Below are 18,800 nucleotides of genomic sequence, written 5' to 3'. Positions count from 1 at the left end.
AACTAAATCAGAAGAGGAAGAAACAAGTGAGTCTGATTGAAGAGTTCGTAGTAATGAGTTTTACCATGTCTTGTAATATATGTATGATAACATGCTTGTGCTTTTATGCTATATGAAAAAATTGCTTGTAATGTCTTGTTATTTCCATTATCAGACTTAAGTATAATTTTCGTCTCTTTTACAGTTTATAACGAAATACAAAATGGATGTTAGGGATAGACAACTGAATATTTTAGAAGACCTACCACCGGAAATGGTTGTTGAAATCTTGTCTAGAGTGGGTCAAGATTTATCGGCTCAATTGTTTATGATAAAGTTGGTTTGCAAAGCATTCAAAAGGCACTCCGAGCATGCCTTAGTTTATAAAAGGCTATCCTTCAACAAGTGGTGTATCTCACATTGGGGAGACCCTAAGTTGGGCCATATTTTCTTTATGGCTATGTATTCTGGGAACCATAATGCAATTTTCCGCTATGGATTGAGGGCTTATTTTGACTCCATATATCCCAATATAGGACTTCGTTCATTAGAGAAGGCTTCAAACATGCAACTTAAAGAAGCATGCTACGTTTATAGGTTACTTATGTTCGCCTCTCATCAAACTGAGAAAAAGAACATCGGGTTAGAACTTCTTAATAGAACATTTCCACTAATAACGGATTTAGTGGTTGAGTTGAGGACTAAGGTTTTTGATTTGTTACAGCGATGTTGGGTATTATGTAAAACCCGTCCTTTTGACGACATCGCAACGTGATGTACGATCAAGGGCCACAACTGTTATTTTCCACTGGACATGGGATGGGAAATAGTATTGGTTAAACCAGAGTGCATGATTTGTTTTTGGTCCTATGAATTACGTGTTTTTATTGAACGATTTGAGTTTAACTAGAATTGTCTTAACAGCTGCCTTGTATTATAATTATCGTGTGCTATATTTCATAATGTATGTAAAATAGCAGTATTGTACGATTGTAAAATATTGTACCAAAGATTTAAATATGAAGTATTATTGTACATAGTTTTTCATGATAGAATTGTAGTAGTTGAATCCTATATTATGTAGTGACCCGAACTTTTCCATGTTTATATATATTAATTGAGATTGATATTTACATGATTAAATGTTTCCAACATGTTAAGCAATCAAACTTGTTAAGACTTGATTAATTGAAATATGTTTCATATAGACAATTGACCACCCAAGTTGACCGGTGATTCACGAACGTTAAAACTTGTAAAAACTATATGATGACATCTATATTGATATATATATAGTTAACATGATACTATGATAAGTAAACATATCATTAAGTATATTAACAATGAAATACATATGTAAAAACAAGACTACTAACTTAATGATTTTTAAACGAGACATATATGTAACGATTATCGTTGTAAAGACATTTAATGTATATATATCATATTAAGAGATATTCATACATGATAATATCATGATAATATAATAATTTAAAATCTCATTTGATATTATAAACATTGGGTTAACAACATTTAACAAGATCGTTAACCTAAAGGTTTCAAAACAACACTTACATGTAACGACTAACGATGACTTAACGACTCAGTTAAAATGTATATACATGTAGTGTTTTAATATGTATTTATACACTTTTGAAAGACTTCAATACACTTATCAAAATACTTCTACTTAATAAAAATGCTTACAATTACATCCTCGTTCAGTTTCATCAACAATTCTACTCGTATGCACCCGTATTCGTACTCGTACAATACACAGCTTTTAGATGTATGTACTATTGGTATATACACTCCAATGATCAGCTCTTAGCAGCCCATGTGAGTCACCTAACACATGTGGGAACCATCATTTGGCAACTAGCATGAAATATCTCATAAAATTACAAAAATATGAGTAATCATTCATGACTTATTTACATGAAAACAAAATTACATATCCTTTATATCTAATCCATACAACAATGACCAAAAACACCTACAAACATTTTCAATGTTCATTTTTCTTCATCTAATTGATCTCTCTCAAGTTCTATCTTCAAGTTCTAAGTGTTCTTCATAAATTCTACAAGTTCTAGTTACATAAAATCAAGAATAATTTCAAGTTTGCTAGCTCACTTCCAATCTTGTAAGGTGATCATCCAACCTCAAGAAATCTTTGTTTCTTACAGTAGGTTATCATTCTAATACAAGGTAATAATCATATTCAAACTTTGGTTCAATTTCTATAACTATAACAATCTTATTTCAAGTGATGATCTTACTTGAACTTGTTTTCGTGTCATGATTCTGCTTCAAGAACTTCGAGCCATCCGAGGATCCGTTGAAGCTGGATCCATTTTTCTCTTTTCCAGTAGGTTTATCCAAGGAACTTAAGGTAGTAATGATGTTCATAACATCATTCGATTCATATATATAAAGCGATCTTATTCGAAGGTTTAAACTTGTAATCACTAGAACATAGTTTAGTTAATTCTAAACTTGTTCGTAAACAAAAGTTAATCCTTCTAACTTGACTTTTAAAATCAACTAAACACATGTTCTATATCTATATGATATGCTAACTTAATGATTTTAAATCTGGAAACACGAAAAACACCGTAAAACCGGATTTACGCCGTCGTAGTAACACCGCGGGCTGTTTTGGGTTAGTTAATTAAAAACTATGATAAACTTTGATTTAAAAGTTGTTATTCTGAGAAAATGATTTTTATTATTAACATGAAACTATATCCAAAAATTATGGTTAAACTCAAAGTGGATGTATGTTTTCTAAAATGGTCATCTAGACGTCGTTCTTTCGACTGAAATGACTACCTTTACAAAAATGACTTGTAACTTATTTTTCCGACTATAAACCTATACTTTTTCTGTTTGGATTCATAAAATAGAGTTCAATATGAAACCATAGCAATTTGATTCACTCAAAACGGATTTAAAATGAAGAAGTTATGTGTAAAACAAGATTGGATAATTTTTCTCATTTTAGCTACGTGAAAATTGGTAACAAATCTATTCCAACTATAACTTAATCAACTTGTATTGTATATTATGTAATCTTGAGATACCATAGACACGTATACAATGTTTCGACCTATCATGTCGACACATCTATATATATTTCGGAACAACCATAGACACTCTATATGTGAATGTTGGAGTTAGCTATACAGGGTTGAGGTTGATTCCAAAATATATATAGTTTGAGTTGTGATCAATACTGAGATACGTATACACTGGGTCGTGGATTGATTCAAGATAATTTTTATCGATTTATTTCTGTACATCTAACTATGGACAACTAGTTGTAGGTTACTAACGAGGACATCTGACTTAATAAACTTAAAACATCAAAATATATTAAAAGTGTTGTAAATATATTTTGAACATACTTTGATATATATGTATATATTGTTATAGGTTCGTGAATCAACCAGTGGCCAAGTCTTACTTCCCGACGAAGTAAAAATCTGTGAAAGTGAGTTATAGTCCCACTTTTAAAATCTAATATTTTTGGGATGAGAATACATGCAGGTTTTATAAATGATTTACAAAATAGACACAAGTACGTGAAACTACATTCTATGGTTGAATTATCAAAATCGAATATGCCCCTTTTTATTAAGTCTGGTAATCTAAGAATTAGGGAACAAACACCCTAATTGACGCGAATCCTAAAGATAGATCTATTGGGCCTAACAAACCCCATCCAAAGTACCGGATGCTTTAGTACTTCGAAATTTATATCATATCCGAAGGGTTTCCCGGAATGATGGGGATATTCTTATATATGCATCTTGTTAATGTCGATTACCAGGTGTTCACCATATGAATGATTTTTATCTCTATGTATGGGATGTGTATTGAAATATGAAATCTTGTGGTCTATTATTATGATTTGATATATATAGGTTAAACCTATAACTCACCAACATTTTTGTTGATGTTTTAAGCATGTTTATTCTCAGGTGATTATTAAGAGCTTCCGCTGTCGCATACTTAAATGAGGACGAGATTTGGAGTCCATGCTTGTATGATATTGTGTAAAAACTGCATTCAAGAAACTTATTTTGTTGTAACATATTTGTATTGTAAACCATTATGTAATGGTCGTGTGTAAACAGGATATTTTAGATTATCATTATTTGATAATCTACGTAAATCTTTTTAAACCTTTATTGATGAAATAAAGGTTATGGTTTGTTTTAAAATGAATGCAGTCTTTGAAAAACGTCTCATGTAGAGGTCAAAATCTCGCAACGAAATCATTTAATATGGAACGTTTTTAATCAATAAGAACGGGACATTTCAGTTGGTATCCGAGCGTTGGTCTTAGAGAACCAAAATTTTGCATTAGTGTGTCTTATCGAGTTTGTTAGGATGCATTAGTGAGTTTGGACTTCGACCGTGTTTACTTGAAAAATGATTACTTAACAAATTTTGTTGGAAACTATATATTTTTAACATGTGAATATTATGTGATATATTAATCTCTTAACGCGTTTGATATTATGTGATAGATGTCTACCTCTAGAACAAGTCCCATTGACTCACCTAATAATAATGAAGAGTCAAATGTAAATTGGAATGATTCGTGGACTGATTCACAAGTTCTCGAAGAGGAACCGGAAGAAGAGTCAGAACCGGAAGAAGAATCGGAACCGGAAGAAGAATCGGAACCGGATGAAGAAATAGAACCGGTGGGGGAAATAATAAAACGGTTAAGTAAAAGAAAATCCTCAACCAACCGACCAAGGTTAATTATGGTCAATGGTGTTTCCGCCAAGGAAGCAAAATATTGGGAGGATTACCAATTCTCCGATGAATCGGATTCCGACGAGAATTCCGATGATGTTATAGAAATTACCCCAACTGAATTTAAAAAGGCAAAAGAAAATAATAAGGGAAAGGGCATAAAAATAGAGAAATCTAATTCCAACCCCGATGAACTTTATATGTATCGTCAACCCCCGAAGTCCTTAAGTTGTAACAATGACCCAGGAACCTCTAAACCACCAGGTTTTTCTAAACCAATGTGGAAAACGACGGCTCGTATTAGGGGAACATCATATATCCCTAGAAACTTGGCAAAACGAACCAAAACCGAAGAAGAAGAAACAAGCGAGTCGGAATAAGATAGTTGTATTCGTGTGGTGTAATATATGTAATATAGTGTGCTTATGCTTTATGATATATGTAAAAATTGCTTGTATTAATAAGTATTTTTTTTATGAATCTAACTCTTGTCTATTTTACAGTATAAAAACACAAAATGGATAGACAACCCAATATTTTAAGAGACCTACCCGGAGACATGATTGATGAGATCTTGTCTAGAGTCGGTCAGAATTCTTCGGCACAACTATTTAAGGCGAGATCAGTTTGTAAGACATTCGAAGAATGTTCCAAGAATGCCTTGGTTTATAAAAGGCTTTCGTTCGAAAGATGGGGGATATCACATTGGGAAATCCATAAGTTACGATGTGTTTACTTTGACGCATATATTGCGGGGAACCCAAATGCTATTTTACGCAATGGGTTAAGAAATTATTTTAACTCAATATATCCGAATATTGGACTTCGTGATTTAGAAAAAGCGGCTAACATGCAACATAAAGAAGCATGTTATGCTTACGGATTAGTAATGTTTGCTTCTCACCAAAGTGAGAACAAGAACATCGGGCTGCAACTATTAAACAAAACGTTCCCACAAGTGACGGAGTCGGTAATTGGGGTAAGAAATGAGGTTTTTAGATTGTTACGGGACTGTTGGACTTTACGTAACCCTCGTCCCTTTTACGACGTTACAACACGCTGTCTTATCAACGGCCATAATGGTTATGTTCCACAAAACCAAGGATGGGAAGTAATCCTAGTAAAACCAGAATGCATGACTTGTTTCTGGACGTATGAATTACGTGTCTTTATTGCCTTTGCTGAACGACTTGTGTACTAGCTAGAATTATCTTCACAAGCATCTTGTATCAAATTTATTGTGTGCTATATTTCATGCTATATGTAAAATAAGCGGTATTGTAAGTTTGTAAAATATTGTGTAAAAGTTTGAACGCGAAATTTTATTATAATCAGTTTTTCATATAGAATTGTAGTAGTTGAATTGTATATTAGCTACTAAGTATGAACTTAACGGGTAGGTACTACCCGAATTTAAACTTATAAAACACTAATATGAAGAAAAAGCTTTTATAAATGAGTTCATATTATGCTACGAAAATACTATTAACTGCTCTTAATATTCTGTATGATTAACTTGTTCCATTTGACTATTTTGAAGGAAATGACACCGACTACTCAACACACCGTGAATATGAATGAAGAGGAATTCCGTACTTTTCTAGCTTCAAACATAGCCGCAGTACAGGCTGCGCTACATACCAACAATAACCTTGGATCTAGCAGTACAGGAAATCGTGTAGGATGCACCTACAAAGAATTCACTGCCTGCTAAACTTTGGAATTTGATGGAACCGAAGGACCGATCGGATTGAAACGGTGGACTGAGAAGGTCGAATCGGTGTTTGCCATAAGTAAGTGTACTGAAGAGGACAAAGTGAAGTACGCTACGCATACCTTCACAGGTTCTGCGTTAACATGGTGGAATACCTATCTAGAGCAAGTGGGACAAGACGATGCGTACGCACTACCGTGGTCAGCATTCAAGCACTTGATGAACGAGAAATACCGTCCCAGAACCGAGGTCAATAAGCTCAAGACAGAACTTAGAGGGTTACGAACCCAAGGATTTGATATTACCACGTACGAAAGACGATTCACAGAATTGTGCCTATTGTGTCCGGGAGCATTCGAAGATGAGGAAGAGAAGATCGACGCGTTTGTGAAAGGATTACCGGAAAGAATCCAAGAAGATATAAGTTCACACGAGCTCGCCTCCATACAACAGGCATGTAGATTGGCTCACAAACTAGTGAACCAGATTGAAGAAAGAATTAAAGAACAGACTGCTGAAGAGGCCAATGTGAAGCAAGTCAAAAGAAAGTGGGAGAAAAACGGTGATAAGAATCACCAATACAACAACAACAGCAATTACAACAATAATCGCAACAATTATCCCAACAATCGCAACATCAATCGCAACTACAACAAACGGCCCAACAACAACAACAACAACAACAACAGCAGCAGCAACAGCAACTACAACAATCATCCCAACAACAATAATAACCGCAACAACAACAACAATCAGAAGCAGCTATGCCAAAGGTGTGAAAAGTATCACTCGGGGTTCTGCACTAAATTTTGCAACAAGTGTAAAAGAAATGGTCATAGCGCGGCGAAGTGTGAGGTCTACGGACCAGGGGTTAATAGAACGAAAGGAACAAATGGTGTCGGAATGAGTAATGGCGGAGCAAGTAGTGTCGGAGCAAGTTATGCCAATGTAGTTTGTTATAAATGTGGAAAACCGGGCCACATTATTAGAAATTGCCTGAACCAGGAGAACACGAATGGACAAGGCCGCGGAAGAGTTTTCAATATTAATGCGGCAGAGGCACAGGAAGACCCGGAGCTTGTTACGGGTATGTTTCTTATTGACAATAAATCTGCTTACGTTTTATTTGATTCGGGTGCGGATAGAAGCTATATGAGTAGAGATTTTTGTGCTAAATTAAGTTGTCCATTGACGCCTTTGGATAGTAAATTTTTACTCGAATTAGCAAATGGTAAATTAATTTCAGCAGATAATATATGTCGGAATCGAGAAATTAAACTGGTTAGCGAAACATTTAAGATTGATTTGATACCAGTAGAGTTAGGGAGTTTTGATGTGATAATCGGTATGGACTGGTTGAAAGAAGTGAAAGCAGAGATCGTTTGTTACAAAAATGCAATTCGCATTATACGAGAAAAAGGAAAACCCTTAATGGTGTACGGAGAAAAGGGCAACACGAAGCTACATCTTATTAGTAATTTGAAGGCACAAAAACTAATAAGAAAAGGTTGCTATGCTGTTCTAGCACACGTCGAGAAAGTACAAACTGAAGAAAAGAGCATCAATGATGTTCCCATTGCAAAAGAATTTCCCGATGTATTTCCGAAAGAATTACCGGGATTACCCCCACATCGATCCGTTGAATTTCAAATAGATCTTGTACCAGGAGCTGCACCAATAGTGTGACAACCCGGAAATTTCCAACCAAATTTAAACTTTAATCTTTATATGATTCCGACACGATAAGCAATATTTGTTAAGTTAAATTTCAAGAATTTTAAACTATGTTCATACATTCATTCAACCTCGACCAAGTTCCAACGATTCACGAACCATTAAACGAACATGATTATATATGTATATGTGTATATATATTATAACTTGAAATGTAAACAAAATATTAGATTAAATACTTTACATGATTGTATCTGTTTCAAAATGTTTATCAATGGAATTAGAAGATAAGATCAAATGATTGAATTATCAGATATATTGAATTATGATTACAAGTCTCTGTTGAAAGGCCCACGTTGATTTGAGAAATCTTTCCATTTTAACAATATTTGGAAAATGGTAAAGTGATTTATAAATAAGAACAAATTGTCATTTATTGAGAACTAGACATAGGATAGTGGAAGATTGAATCTCATAAAGACTCGATTGATCTATTTAGTTTCAAACGTACAAAAACGTTTTCAGTTTAAAAAGAACTTTATTATTAAAATGTATATAACTTTTATAAATATCTAGAACCACTTCTGACAACTCATTACTTAACTAGAATGATAAAGATAATGATATTTATATTTTATTTTATTAAATATATATAACGATTTAAATTAATATTATATATATTTATACGCGTATTATACGTACATAGTTTTATACTTTTACTATACTTAAACTTTACCTTTACTTTATTTTTACTTTACTTTAACTTTAATAATTCACTTTAATAATTCATACTTTAATAATTCACTTTAATAATTCAAAAATCTATTATAAATAGAAATTCAATAGGTTTCATTATTTCATAGAAACTTGAAAATATTTTTCTCTAAACTCTCTCAATCGATTTACATATACATATTTACTCCGTATTATCTCAAGATATTATTAGTATACATAAAATATTACGACGGAGTGCTGTCCGAGTGATTTCGAAGTTGTTTTTTTCGAGTGGGATAGGATTAAGGAAATTATGGGTTATAGCTATGGAGGTGATTGAGTATGGTTCATGGGTATGCTCGTGAGGTCAATATAGTGTTTATCATCTCCGTTGCGTTTACGTACCTTTCCTGCAATATTGAATCTCAATATTGATACGTGAGTACTCATAATTTAACTTTTACATACTAATAGTGTATCCCTGACTAGTGCTTGAGTATTTAGGATTATGCATGCTTGTACTTTTGATATTGCCCTTAGACAGGTTAGGTTGAATATTGAATTAGTTACACTTGCGGTTGAGATAAGGTATAAGATATGCATGTCCTTGGAAAGCTAGCGAAAAATTAAGGACTTTTCCTTTAGATATCGAATGGTTTCGATGAACGGATTAGAAGTTATAATCAATTGAATTTTTGATATTTTTATTAAAAATGATTATTATTATCGTCGTTTTTATCGTCGTTCTAGTTTTATCTTATTATTATCTTTATCAATAAAAGGGATTTATCATTAAAAATTGTAATTTTTTTTATTATTACTATCGTTATTATCGTTAAAGTTATAATTAGTATTATTATAATTATTATCCAATTATTATTATTATTATTATTATTATTATTATTATTATTATTATTATTATTATTATTATTATCATTATTAATATATATCATTATTTAAAAATGGATATTGTCATTGTTATTATTATTATTACTATATTATCATTAAGATAATTATTAGTATTATCGTTAAAAATGTTATAGTAACTATCATTATTAATATTAGTGTAATTAAAACAAATATTTGTAACACCAAATTATTTTGATTACTATTATTATCAATATTATGAACACGATATAAAAGACGATTAAAAGCTATTAAACGAAACGATTAGGAAATAATGAGTAAGAGTATCATGATGAAATTAAAATATTATAAGATATTGATTTAGATAAAATTATCGTTCTTATTATTTTTATCATTACTATTATTATTAAAAATATCGTTAGTATTAAAACTATCATTTTAACAAAAATTATCATTTTAATAGAAATGTCATTGTTACTATAAAATATCATTATTATTATTATTTTAAATAGAATTATTATTTTAAAGATAATATTAAAAATTATCGTAAATATTAAAGTTATCATAATTAGAATTATCGTTTTATCATAATGTCATCTTAGTAATTATAAATATTGATATTTTTATAATAATAATTATTATTACAAAATAATACAACTTTTATTTACTATCATTATAGATATTATTTTATCAAATAAATATGTGATACAAACATATTTTACTACGTGTAATAACTTACTTTAATAATACCTATCATATTATCTTTATGATATTAAATGAACCCTATAAATTTTATTACTTAATATATATAAAAGTATATTATATTATATAAATTTAATATAAAATTTTATTTATTAATAAATAAATTATATTATTTACTCTAATAAATCTTTTAAAAATATTTAAAAATATAAAACGACGATATTTAAACTATATATTAATCATGTATAGATTTTTGGAAATTATTTTGAGTCAAATTTACTTTTGTTGACTTTTGCATATTAGTCTCGAGCATTAGGATTGTGGTACACTATGACTTGGCCTAATTTGTTAGACAAATATTGACCAACACATAATTATATATAATTAATTTAGGTTCGTGAATCCGAGGCCAACCTTGCACTTGTTCAATGACGTTATATGTATTTTTACTACGAAATACAGTATGGTGAGTTTCATTTGCCTTTTTACCCTTTATATTTTTGGGACTGAGAATACATGCGCTTTTATAAATGTTTGACGAAATAGACACAAGTAATTGAAACTACATTCTATGGTTGAATTATCGAAATCGAATATGCCCCTTTTTATTAAAGTCTGGTAATCTAAGAATTAGGGAACAGACACCCTAATTGACGCGAATCCTAAAGATAGATCTATTGGGCCTAACAAACCCCATCCAAAGTACCGGATGCTTTAGTACTTCGAAATTTATATCATGTTCGAAGGAGGATCCCGGAATGATAGGGGATATTCTTATATGTATCTAGTTAATGTCGGTTACCAGGTGTTCACCATATGAATGATTATTTTTGTCTCTATGCATGGGACGTATATTTATGAGAACTGGAAATGAAATTCTTGTGGTCTATTAAAATGATGGAAATAAATGATTATGATAAACTAATGAACTCACCAACCTTTTGGTTGACACTTTAAAGCATGTTTATTCTCAGGTGTTAAAGAAATCTTCCGCTGTGCATTTGCTCATTTTAAAGATATTACTTGGAGTCTTTCATAGCATATTTCGAAGAACGTTGCATTCGAGTCATTGAGTTCATCAAAGATTATTATTAAATTAATTTATAGTTGGATAGTGGATATTATAAAATGGTATGCATGCCTGGCAATTTTCAATGTAAAGAAAGTTTGTCTTTTAAAAACGAATGCAATGTTTGTAAAATGTATCATATAGAGGTCAAATACCTCGCAATGTAATCAACTATTGTGAATCGTTTATAATGTATATGAACGGGTCCTTTCAGTTGGTATCAGAGCGGTGGTCTTAGCGAACCAGGTCTGCATTAGTGTGTCTGACTGATAAGTCGATAGGATGCATTAGTGAGTCTGGACTTCGACCGTGTCTGCATGACAAAAGTTTTGCTTATCATTTTGTGTCGAAAATTAACTACTTATCATCCTCAGGAAATTACCTGCTTATCATTTTTAGTCTAAGACACGTCTTGCTGCATTGATTGCATGAATAGTGTATAGACAAAAATTCATATCTTAGCATATCTGCTAAATCATATCTTATCGTATCTGTTACTTTAAACTTTGCCTGACATATCCCGCAAAGTCCTCTGTAATCTACGAAATCTTTCGATCTCTATATAATTAGAATACCATCCGTTAGCCAAAATCATTTCATATCGAAAAAAAAAATCCTTTATCCAATCGTACGAAATGGAATTCGTCATCAGTTCAAGTCACTCAGATTCCAAAATGGAATCCCATTCAAGCTCCGAAAGCAGTGTGACTGGAATAGATCAACCAATCAGTCATCACCTATTCTTGATGAATTGGATATGGGTTCGTAGCCTCCTCAATCATCGAAGACAAGAAGAAAGTGATCCCTTCCATCCACCACATTGCCCTCTTGACGAAGAACCTGAAGCACTTATCGGCGAACCTGTCCGAAACACCATTTTCTCGCTCATTTCCAGAGTATCTCGTCACGATTATATATTACATCAAATTTTAGATTTTATTTATCTGCTCGTCCGAACCGACAATCACCGCGGTGAAATAGAAGAAGTCAACGAGCTTCGCGCTCGGGTAGTGGCTTTGGAGAATATGGTGCAGAGATTACAAACACCAGCAGCAGCATCAGCAGCATAACCAGTACCACCATCATCAATACCAACAGTACCATTACCACCTTCAACCACAACCGCGTCGTAAATCTCAACTTCACAATCTGTCCCACAAGCATCAACGTCATACGCACCATAGATACCAAGGAGTACCAACAACAATAACTGACGAAGTATTAATTCATAACTTCAATGGAGAAACATTTCCGCGGTGATTATGTAATCTCTAAAGTCTTAGAGATTATCTAATCTAGCCCTAACCATAAATCAGTTAAGCGAACCAAAATGATAGAAGGAAGAGTAGAAACCCTGACAAAAATGGTATGTGATTAACAAGCAAAACTTGCTTTACCAACAACATCAACAGTACCGTCAGCGTTACCAGCATCGTCAGTACAGTCAACATCCGAATCAACAACACCGATAACATCACAAACTCCATCAGTTCAAGAATCACTGTGGACATCATTACGAATCAATAACGTGTATATTGTATCAACGAGTTATGAAGAATTAACTCATTCCCTCTGAAGAAATTATATGTATATTATATATATATATATATATATATATATATATATATATATATATATATATATATATATATATATATATATATATATATATATATATATATATATATACCCCTCTTCATCATATTAAAGGGGTGCGGCTTTGTATGAGGCTCGTACTGCAGAGCAAGCGAAGAAAACGTAAGGGCGCGCGCTAGCACTCCTGCAAGAAAACGGCCTAGCTAACGCGCCCCTTATTGAAAAGTCAAGGATATTGAATGATCGATATGAGAAAGAAGCGCTCAAGCATTGGAAGAAAGCCGGCCTTACTCAACAAGCACCGTTCTTAGCTTAGTAAGGTTGCTTGTTTCCACTCATTGAACATTCTATCTACAAAAAAAGGTCAGGGGGGGGGGGGGGGTACTAAAATGGCTCTCACTGACACCATCTATGAGAAGGTGAGGTCGTCTTTATTTCGCCATACGGTTCGCCTTAAAGCCTTAAAGAAGGGGAGGAGCAGTTATCTATGTAATTACGGTCTTTGTTGGCCGGGGCGAGCACTCTCTTCTCTTTGTAAAATTCCGTCTTACCAAACAAGACTGACTTCTTACCAACCCGCGAAGGGTTGTGAGGCTGGACCAGGCACGAAGAATGAATCTATATCTGTGCACGGAAGGGCGGGCGGCCGCTCAACTGTTCGAGCGCAATGCAGTGGTATTGGTTCCGATTCGACAAAGGTAGAATGCCTGGTCGAAGGTCCAGTACAGTAGGTAGCAGGCGTGTTCGTTTTGGCTCCCGAGCGAGAACGAGAAATAGGCGATGCACCATCCTTGCTGCTAAGTACGTTGACCTTGACTTGACAGATTCATCCAATTGAACCCAAACTCAAAGGAGGACCACAAGCTCGGGGCTCGACGAAAGAGAATGTCTCGGCATTAAGAAAATGGGGTTAGCTGTGAAAGAAAGATCCCGGCATTCATTTTTTCATGAATATTCATAGCTGAGTCTACTAAAAGAGGGACCAGCTCATCGTAGTGATTAGAGGACACCTCTGATCGTTCACCTCTAATGTGACACGTTCCCTCCCAGTTTGATCAACGGGATCAGTCGGCTAGAGAGCGGGGCTATTCTTCTTCCGAGGAGACAAAGTAGTCTCTTGTACTGACCGAACCCTCAGTTCGGAAGTCTTCGTCAACATGTTACGAAGCTCCAGTCTGGCGGTCAACTTGATGCGGGAGAGGCATGAGTGCAGTTCGATCTTGTGGTGTATTCCTTTGTAGTGAGTAGGGCCTCTTTCTCGTTGATCAGTTCGCCTCCGCTCTATTGAAAGGTCTCCGTTCCTATGGCGGTTTTGTCAATGAATTTAGATGAATAAAATTGAAGAATGAAAGTGTTTGTAGGTGTTTTTGGTCGTTGGTGTATGGATTAGATATAAAGGATATGTAATTTTGTTTTCATGTAAATAAGTCATGAATGATTACTCATATTTTTGTAATTTTATGAGATATTTCATGCTAGTTTCCAAATGATGGTTCCCACATATGTTAGGTGACTCACATGGGCTACTAATAGCTGATCATTGGAGTGTATATACCAATAGTACATACATCTAAAAGCTGTGTATTGTACGAGTACGAATACGGGTGCATACGAGTAGAATTGTTGATGAAACTGAACGAGGATGTAATTGTAAGCATTTTTGTTAAGTAGAAGTATTTTGATAAGTGTATTGAAGTCTTTCAAAAGTGTATAAATACATATTAAAACACTACATGTATATACATTTTAACTGAGTCGTTAAGTCATCGTTAGTCGTTACATGTAAGTGTTGTTTTGAAACCTTTAGGTTAACGATCTTGTTAAATGTTGTTAACCCAATGTTTATAATATCAAATGAGATTTTAAATTATTATATTATCATGATATTGTCATGTTTGAATATCTCTTAATATGATATATATACATTAAATGTCTTTACAACGATAATCGTTACATATATGTCTCGTTTAAAAATCATTAAGTTAGTAGTCTTGTTTTTACATATGTAGTTCATTGTTAATATACTTAATGATATGTTTACTTATCATAGTATCATGTTAACTATATATATATCCATATATATGTCATCGTATAGTTTTTACAAGTTTTAACGTAAGTGAATCACCGGTCAACTTGGGTGGTCAATTGTCTATATGAAACATATTTCAATTAATCAAGTCTTAACAAGTTTGATTGCTTAACATGTTGGAAACATTTAATCATGTAAATATCAATCTCAATTAATATATATAAACGTGGAAAAGTTTGGGTCACTACATTAGTGAGTCTGGACTTCGACCGTGTCTGTTTTAAAAACAATTGCTTAACAATTTTTGTTGGAAACTATATATGCTTAACATGTAAATATTATGTGATATATTAATCTCTTAACATGCTTGCTATTATGTGTTAGATGACTTCATCCAATCACGCTAGGCTATCAAATGACTCCGAGTACAGTAGTCATTCAAGCAACTTAGATATTGAGTCAAAATCTTTAACCAATGTACCAAAGTTAAAAATGGTCAACGGTGTCTCAGCTGAGGAAGAAAAATACTGGGAAGACTCCCAATTCCCTGAGGAACCAGAAGAGAATCCCGATGAGGATTCTGATGAAGTGATAGAAATTACATCGGCTCAGTTTAATAAAAAGAAAAAGGGGAAATCTCCATCTATTAAGATAGAGAAACCCGATCCCAAGTCCGATGGACCATTAGTTATCAGAAATAATCCTGACCGTTCTTATCGTAAACACCTGTATCACTTAAACTTTAATTATCGACCTGGATCATCTCAGAGACTAGGTCCTTCCGAAAAGGGTGTGAAAATGACTGCTCGTATTAGGGACGGAATGGGTATTGGTAAGAAATTAGCGGAACAAACTAAATCAGAAGAGGAAGAAACAAGTGAGTCTGATTGAAGAGTTCGTAGTAATGAGTTTTACCATGTCTTGTAATATATGTATGATAACATGCTTGTGCCTTTATGCTATATGAAAAAATTGCTTGTAATGTCTTGTTATTTCCATTATCAGACTTAAGTATAATTTTCGTCTCTTTTACAGTTTATAACGAAATACAAAATGGATGTTAGGGATAGACAACTGAATATTTTAGAAGACCTACCACCGGAAATGGTTGTTGAAATCTTGTCTAGAGTGGGTCAAGATTTATCGGCTCAATTGTTTATGATAAAGTTGGTTTGCAAGGCATTCAAAAGGCACTCCGAGCATGCCTTAGTTTATAAAAGGCTATCCTTCAACAAGTGGTGTATCTCACATTGGGGAGACCCTAAGTTGGGCCATATTTTCTTTATGGCTATGTATTCTGGGAACCATAATGCAATTTTCCGCTATGGATTGAGGGCTTATTTTGACTCCATATATCCCAATATAGGACTTCGTTCATTAGAGAAGGCTTCAAACATGCAACTTAAAGAAGCATGCTACGTTTATAGGTTACTTATGTTCGCCTCTCATCAAACTGAGAAAAAGAACATCGGGTTAGAACTTCTTAATAGAACATTTCCACTAATAACGGATTTAGTGGTTGAGTTGAGGACTAAGGTTTTTGATTTGTTACAGCGATGTTGGGTATTATGTAAAACCCGTCCTTTTGACGACATCGCAACGTGCTGTACGATCAAGGGCCACAACTGTTATTTTCCACTGGACATGGGATGGGAAATAGTATTGGTTAAACCAGAGTGCATGATTTGTTTTTGGTCCTATGAATTACGTGTTTTTATTGAACGATTTGAGTTTAACTAGAATTGTCTTAACAGCTGCCTTGTATTATAATTATCGTGTGCTATATTTCATGATGTATGTAAAATAGCAGTATTGTACGATTGTAAAATATTGTACCAAAGATTTAAATATGAAGTATTATTGTACATAGTTTTTCATGATAGAATTGTAGTAGTTGAATCCTATATTATGTAGTGACCCGAACTTTTCCATGTTTATATATATTAATTGAGATTGATATTTACATGATTAAATGTTTCCAACATGTTAAGCAATCAAACTTGTTAAGACTTGATTAATTGAAATATGTTTCATATAGACAATTGACCACCCAAGTTGACCGGTGATTCACGAACGTTAAAACTTGAAAAAACTATATGATGACATCTATATGGATATATATATAGTTAACATGATACTATGATAAGTAAACATATCATTAAGTATATTAACAATGAAATACATATGTAAAAACAAGACTACTAACTTAATGATTTTTAAACGAGACATATATGTAACGATTATCGTTGTAAAGACATTTAATGTATATATATCATATTAAGAGATATTCATACATGATAATATCATGATAATATAATAATTTAAAATCTCATTTGATATTATAAACATTGGGTTAACAACATTTAACAAGATCGTTAACCTAAAGGTTTCAAAACAACACTTACATGTAACGACTAACGATGACTTAACGACTCAGTTAAAATGTATATACATGTAGTGTTTTAATATGTATTTATACACTTTTGAAAGACTTCAATACACTTATCAAAATACTTCTACTTAACAAAAATGCTTACAATTACATCCTCGTTCAGTTTCATCAACAATTCTACTCGTATGCACCCGTATTCGTACTCGTACAATACACAGCTTTTAGATGTATGTACTATTGGTATATACACTCCAATGATCAGCTCTTAGCAGCCCATGTGAGTCACCTAACACATGTGGGAACCATCATTTGGCAACTAGCATGAAATATCTCATAAAATTACAAAAATATGAGTAATCATTCATGACTTATTTACATGAAAACAAAATTACATATCCTTTATATCTAATCCATACAACAATGACCAAAAACACCTACAAACATTTTCATTGTTCATTTTTCTTCATCTAATTGATCTCTCTCAAGTTCTATCTTCAAGTTCTAAGTGTTCTTCATAAATTCTACAAGTTCTAGTTACATAAAATCAAGAATACTTTCAAGTTTGCTAGCTCACTTCCAATCTTGTAAGGTGATCATCCAACCTCAAGAAATCTTTGTTTCTTACAGTAGGTTATCATTCTAATACAAGGTAATAATCATATTCAAACTTTGGTTCAATTTCTATAACTATAACAATCTTATTTCAAGTGATGATCTTACTTGAACTTGTTTTCGTGTCATGATTCTGCTTCAAGAACTTCGAGCCATCCGAGGATCCGTTGAAGCTGGATCCATTTTTCTCTTTTCCAGTAGGTTTATCCAAGGAACTTAAGGTAGTAATGATGTTCATAACATCATTCGATTCATATATATAAAGCGATCTTATTCGAAGGTTTAAACTTGTAATCACTAGAACATAGTTTAGTTAATTCTAAACTTGTTCGTAAACAAAAGTTAATCCTTCTAACTTGACTTTTAAAATCAACTAAACACATGTTCTATATCTATATGATATGCTAACTTAATGATTTTAAATCTGGAAACACGAAAAACACCGTAAAACCGGATTTACGCCGTCGTAGTAACACCGCGGGCTGTTTTGGGTTAGTTAATTAAAAACTATGATAAACTTTGATTTAAAAGTTGTTATTCTGAGAAAATGATTTTTATTATTAACATGAAACTATATCCAAAAATTATGGTTAAACTCAAAGTGGATGTATGTTTTCTAAAATGGTCATCTAGACGTCGTTCTTTCGACTGAAATGACTACCTTTACAAAAATGACTTG

At 33.0% G+C, this 18,800-nt stretch overlaps 2 protein-coding genes across 2 annotated transcripts; both read left to right on the top strand.

Annotated features, from left to right (window-relative positions):
* Positions 1-202: 202 nt before the first annotated feature.
* Positions 203-754, top strand: LOC139889652 (putative F-box protein At1g67623). Its single transcript, XM_071872590.1, has one exon. The coding sequence runs from the start codon at positions 203-205 to the stop codon at positions 752-754; it is 552 nt and encodes a 183-aa protein (XP_071728691.1).
* A 15,416-nt stretch (positions 755-16,170) lies between these two features.
* Positions 16,171-16,777, top strand: LOC139889651 (putative F-box protein At1g67623). Its single transcript, XM_071872588.1, has 2 exons — positions 16,171-16,589; positions 16,672-16,777. The coding sequence occupies exons 1-2, from the start codon at positions 16,171-16,173 to the stop codon at positions 16,775-16,777; spliced, it is 525 nt and encodes a 174-aa protein (XP_071728689.1).
* Positions 16,778-18,800: the final 2,023 nt, after the last annotated feature.

The sequence above is a fragment of the Rutidosis leptorrhynchoides genome, chromosome 2 (assembly GCF_046630445.1).
Source record: "Rutidosis leptorrhynchoides isolate AG116_Rl617_1_P2 chromosome 2, CSIRO_AGI_Rlap_v1, whole genome shotgun sequence".
Taxonomy (NCBI): domain Eukaryota; kingdom Viridiplantae; phylum Streptophyta; class Magnoliopsida; order Asterales; family Asteraceae; genus Rutidosis; species Rutidosis leptorrhynchoides.
This window is presented reverse-complemented; position numbering and strand designations above follow the sequence as displayed.

Bases quoted from the DNA above. Each gene is read 5' to 3' on its own strand.
- LOC139889652 (XM_071872590.1), top strand. From the start codon at position 203: ATGGATGTTAGGGATAGACAACTGAATATTTTAGAAGACCTACCACCG.
- LOC139889651 (XM_071872588.1), top strand. From the start codon at position 16,171: ATGGATGTTAGGGATAGACAACTGAATATTTTAGAAGACCTACCACCG. The intron at 16,590-16,671 runs GTTAGAACTTCT...GATTTGTTACAG, and splicing joins ACTGAGAAAAAGAACATCGG to CGATGTTGGGTATTATGTAA.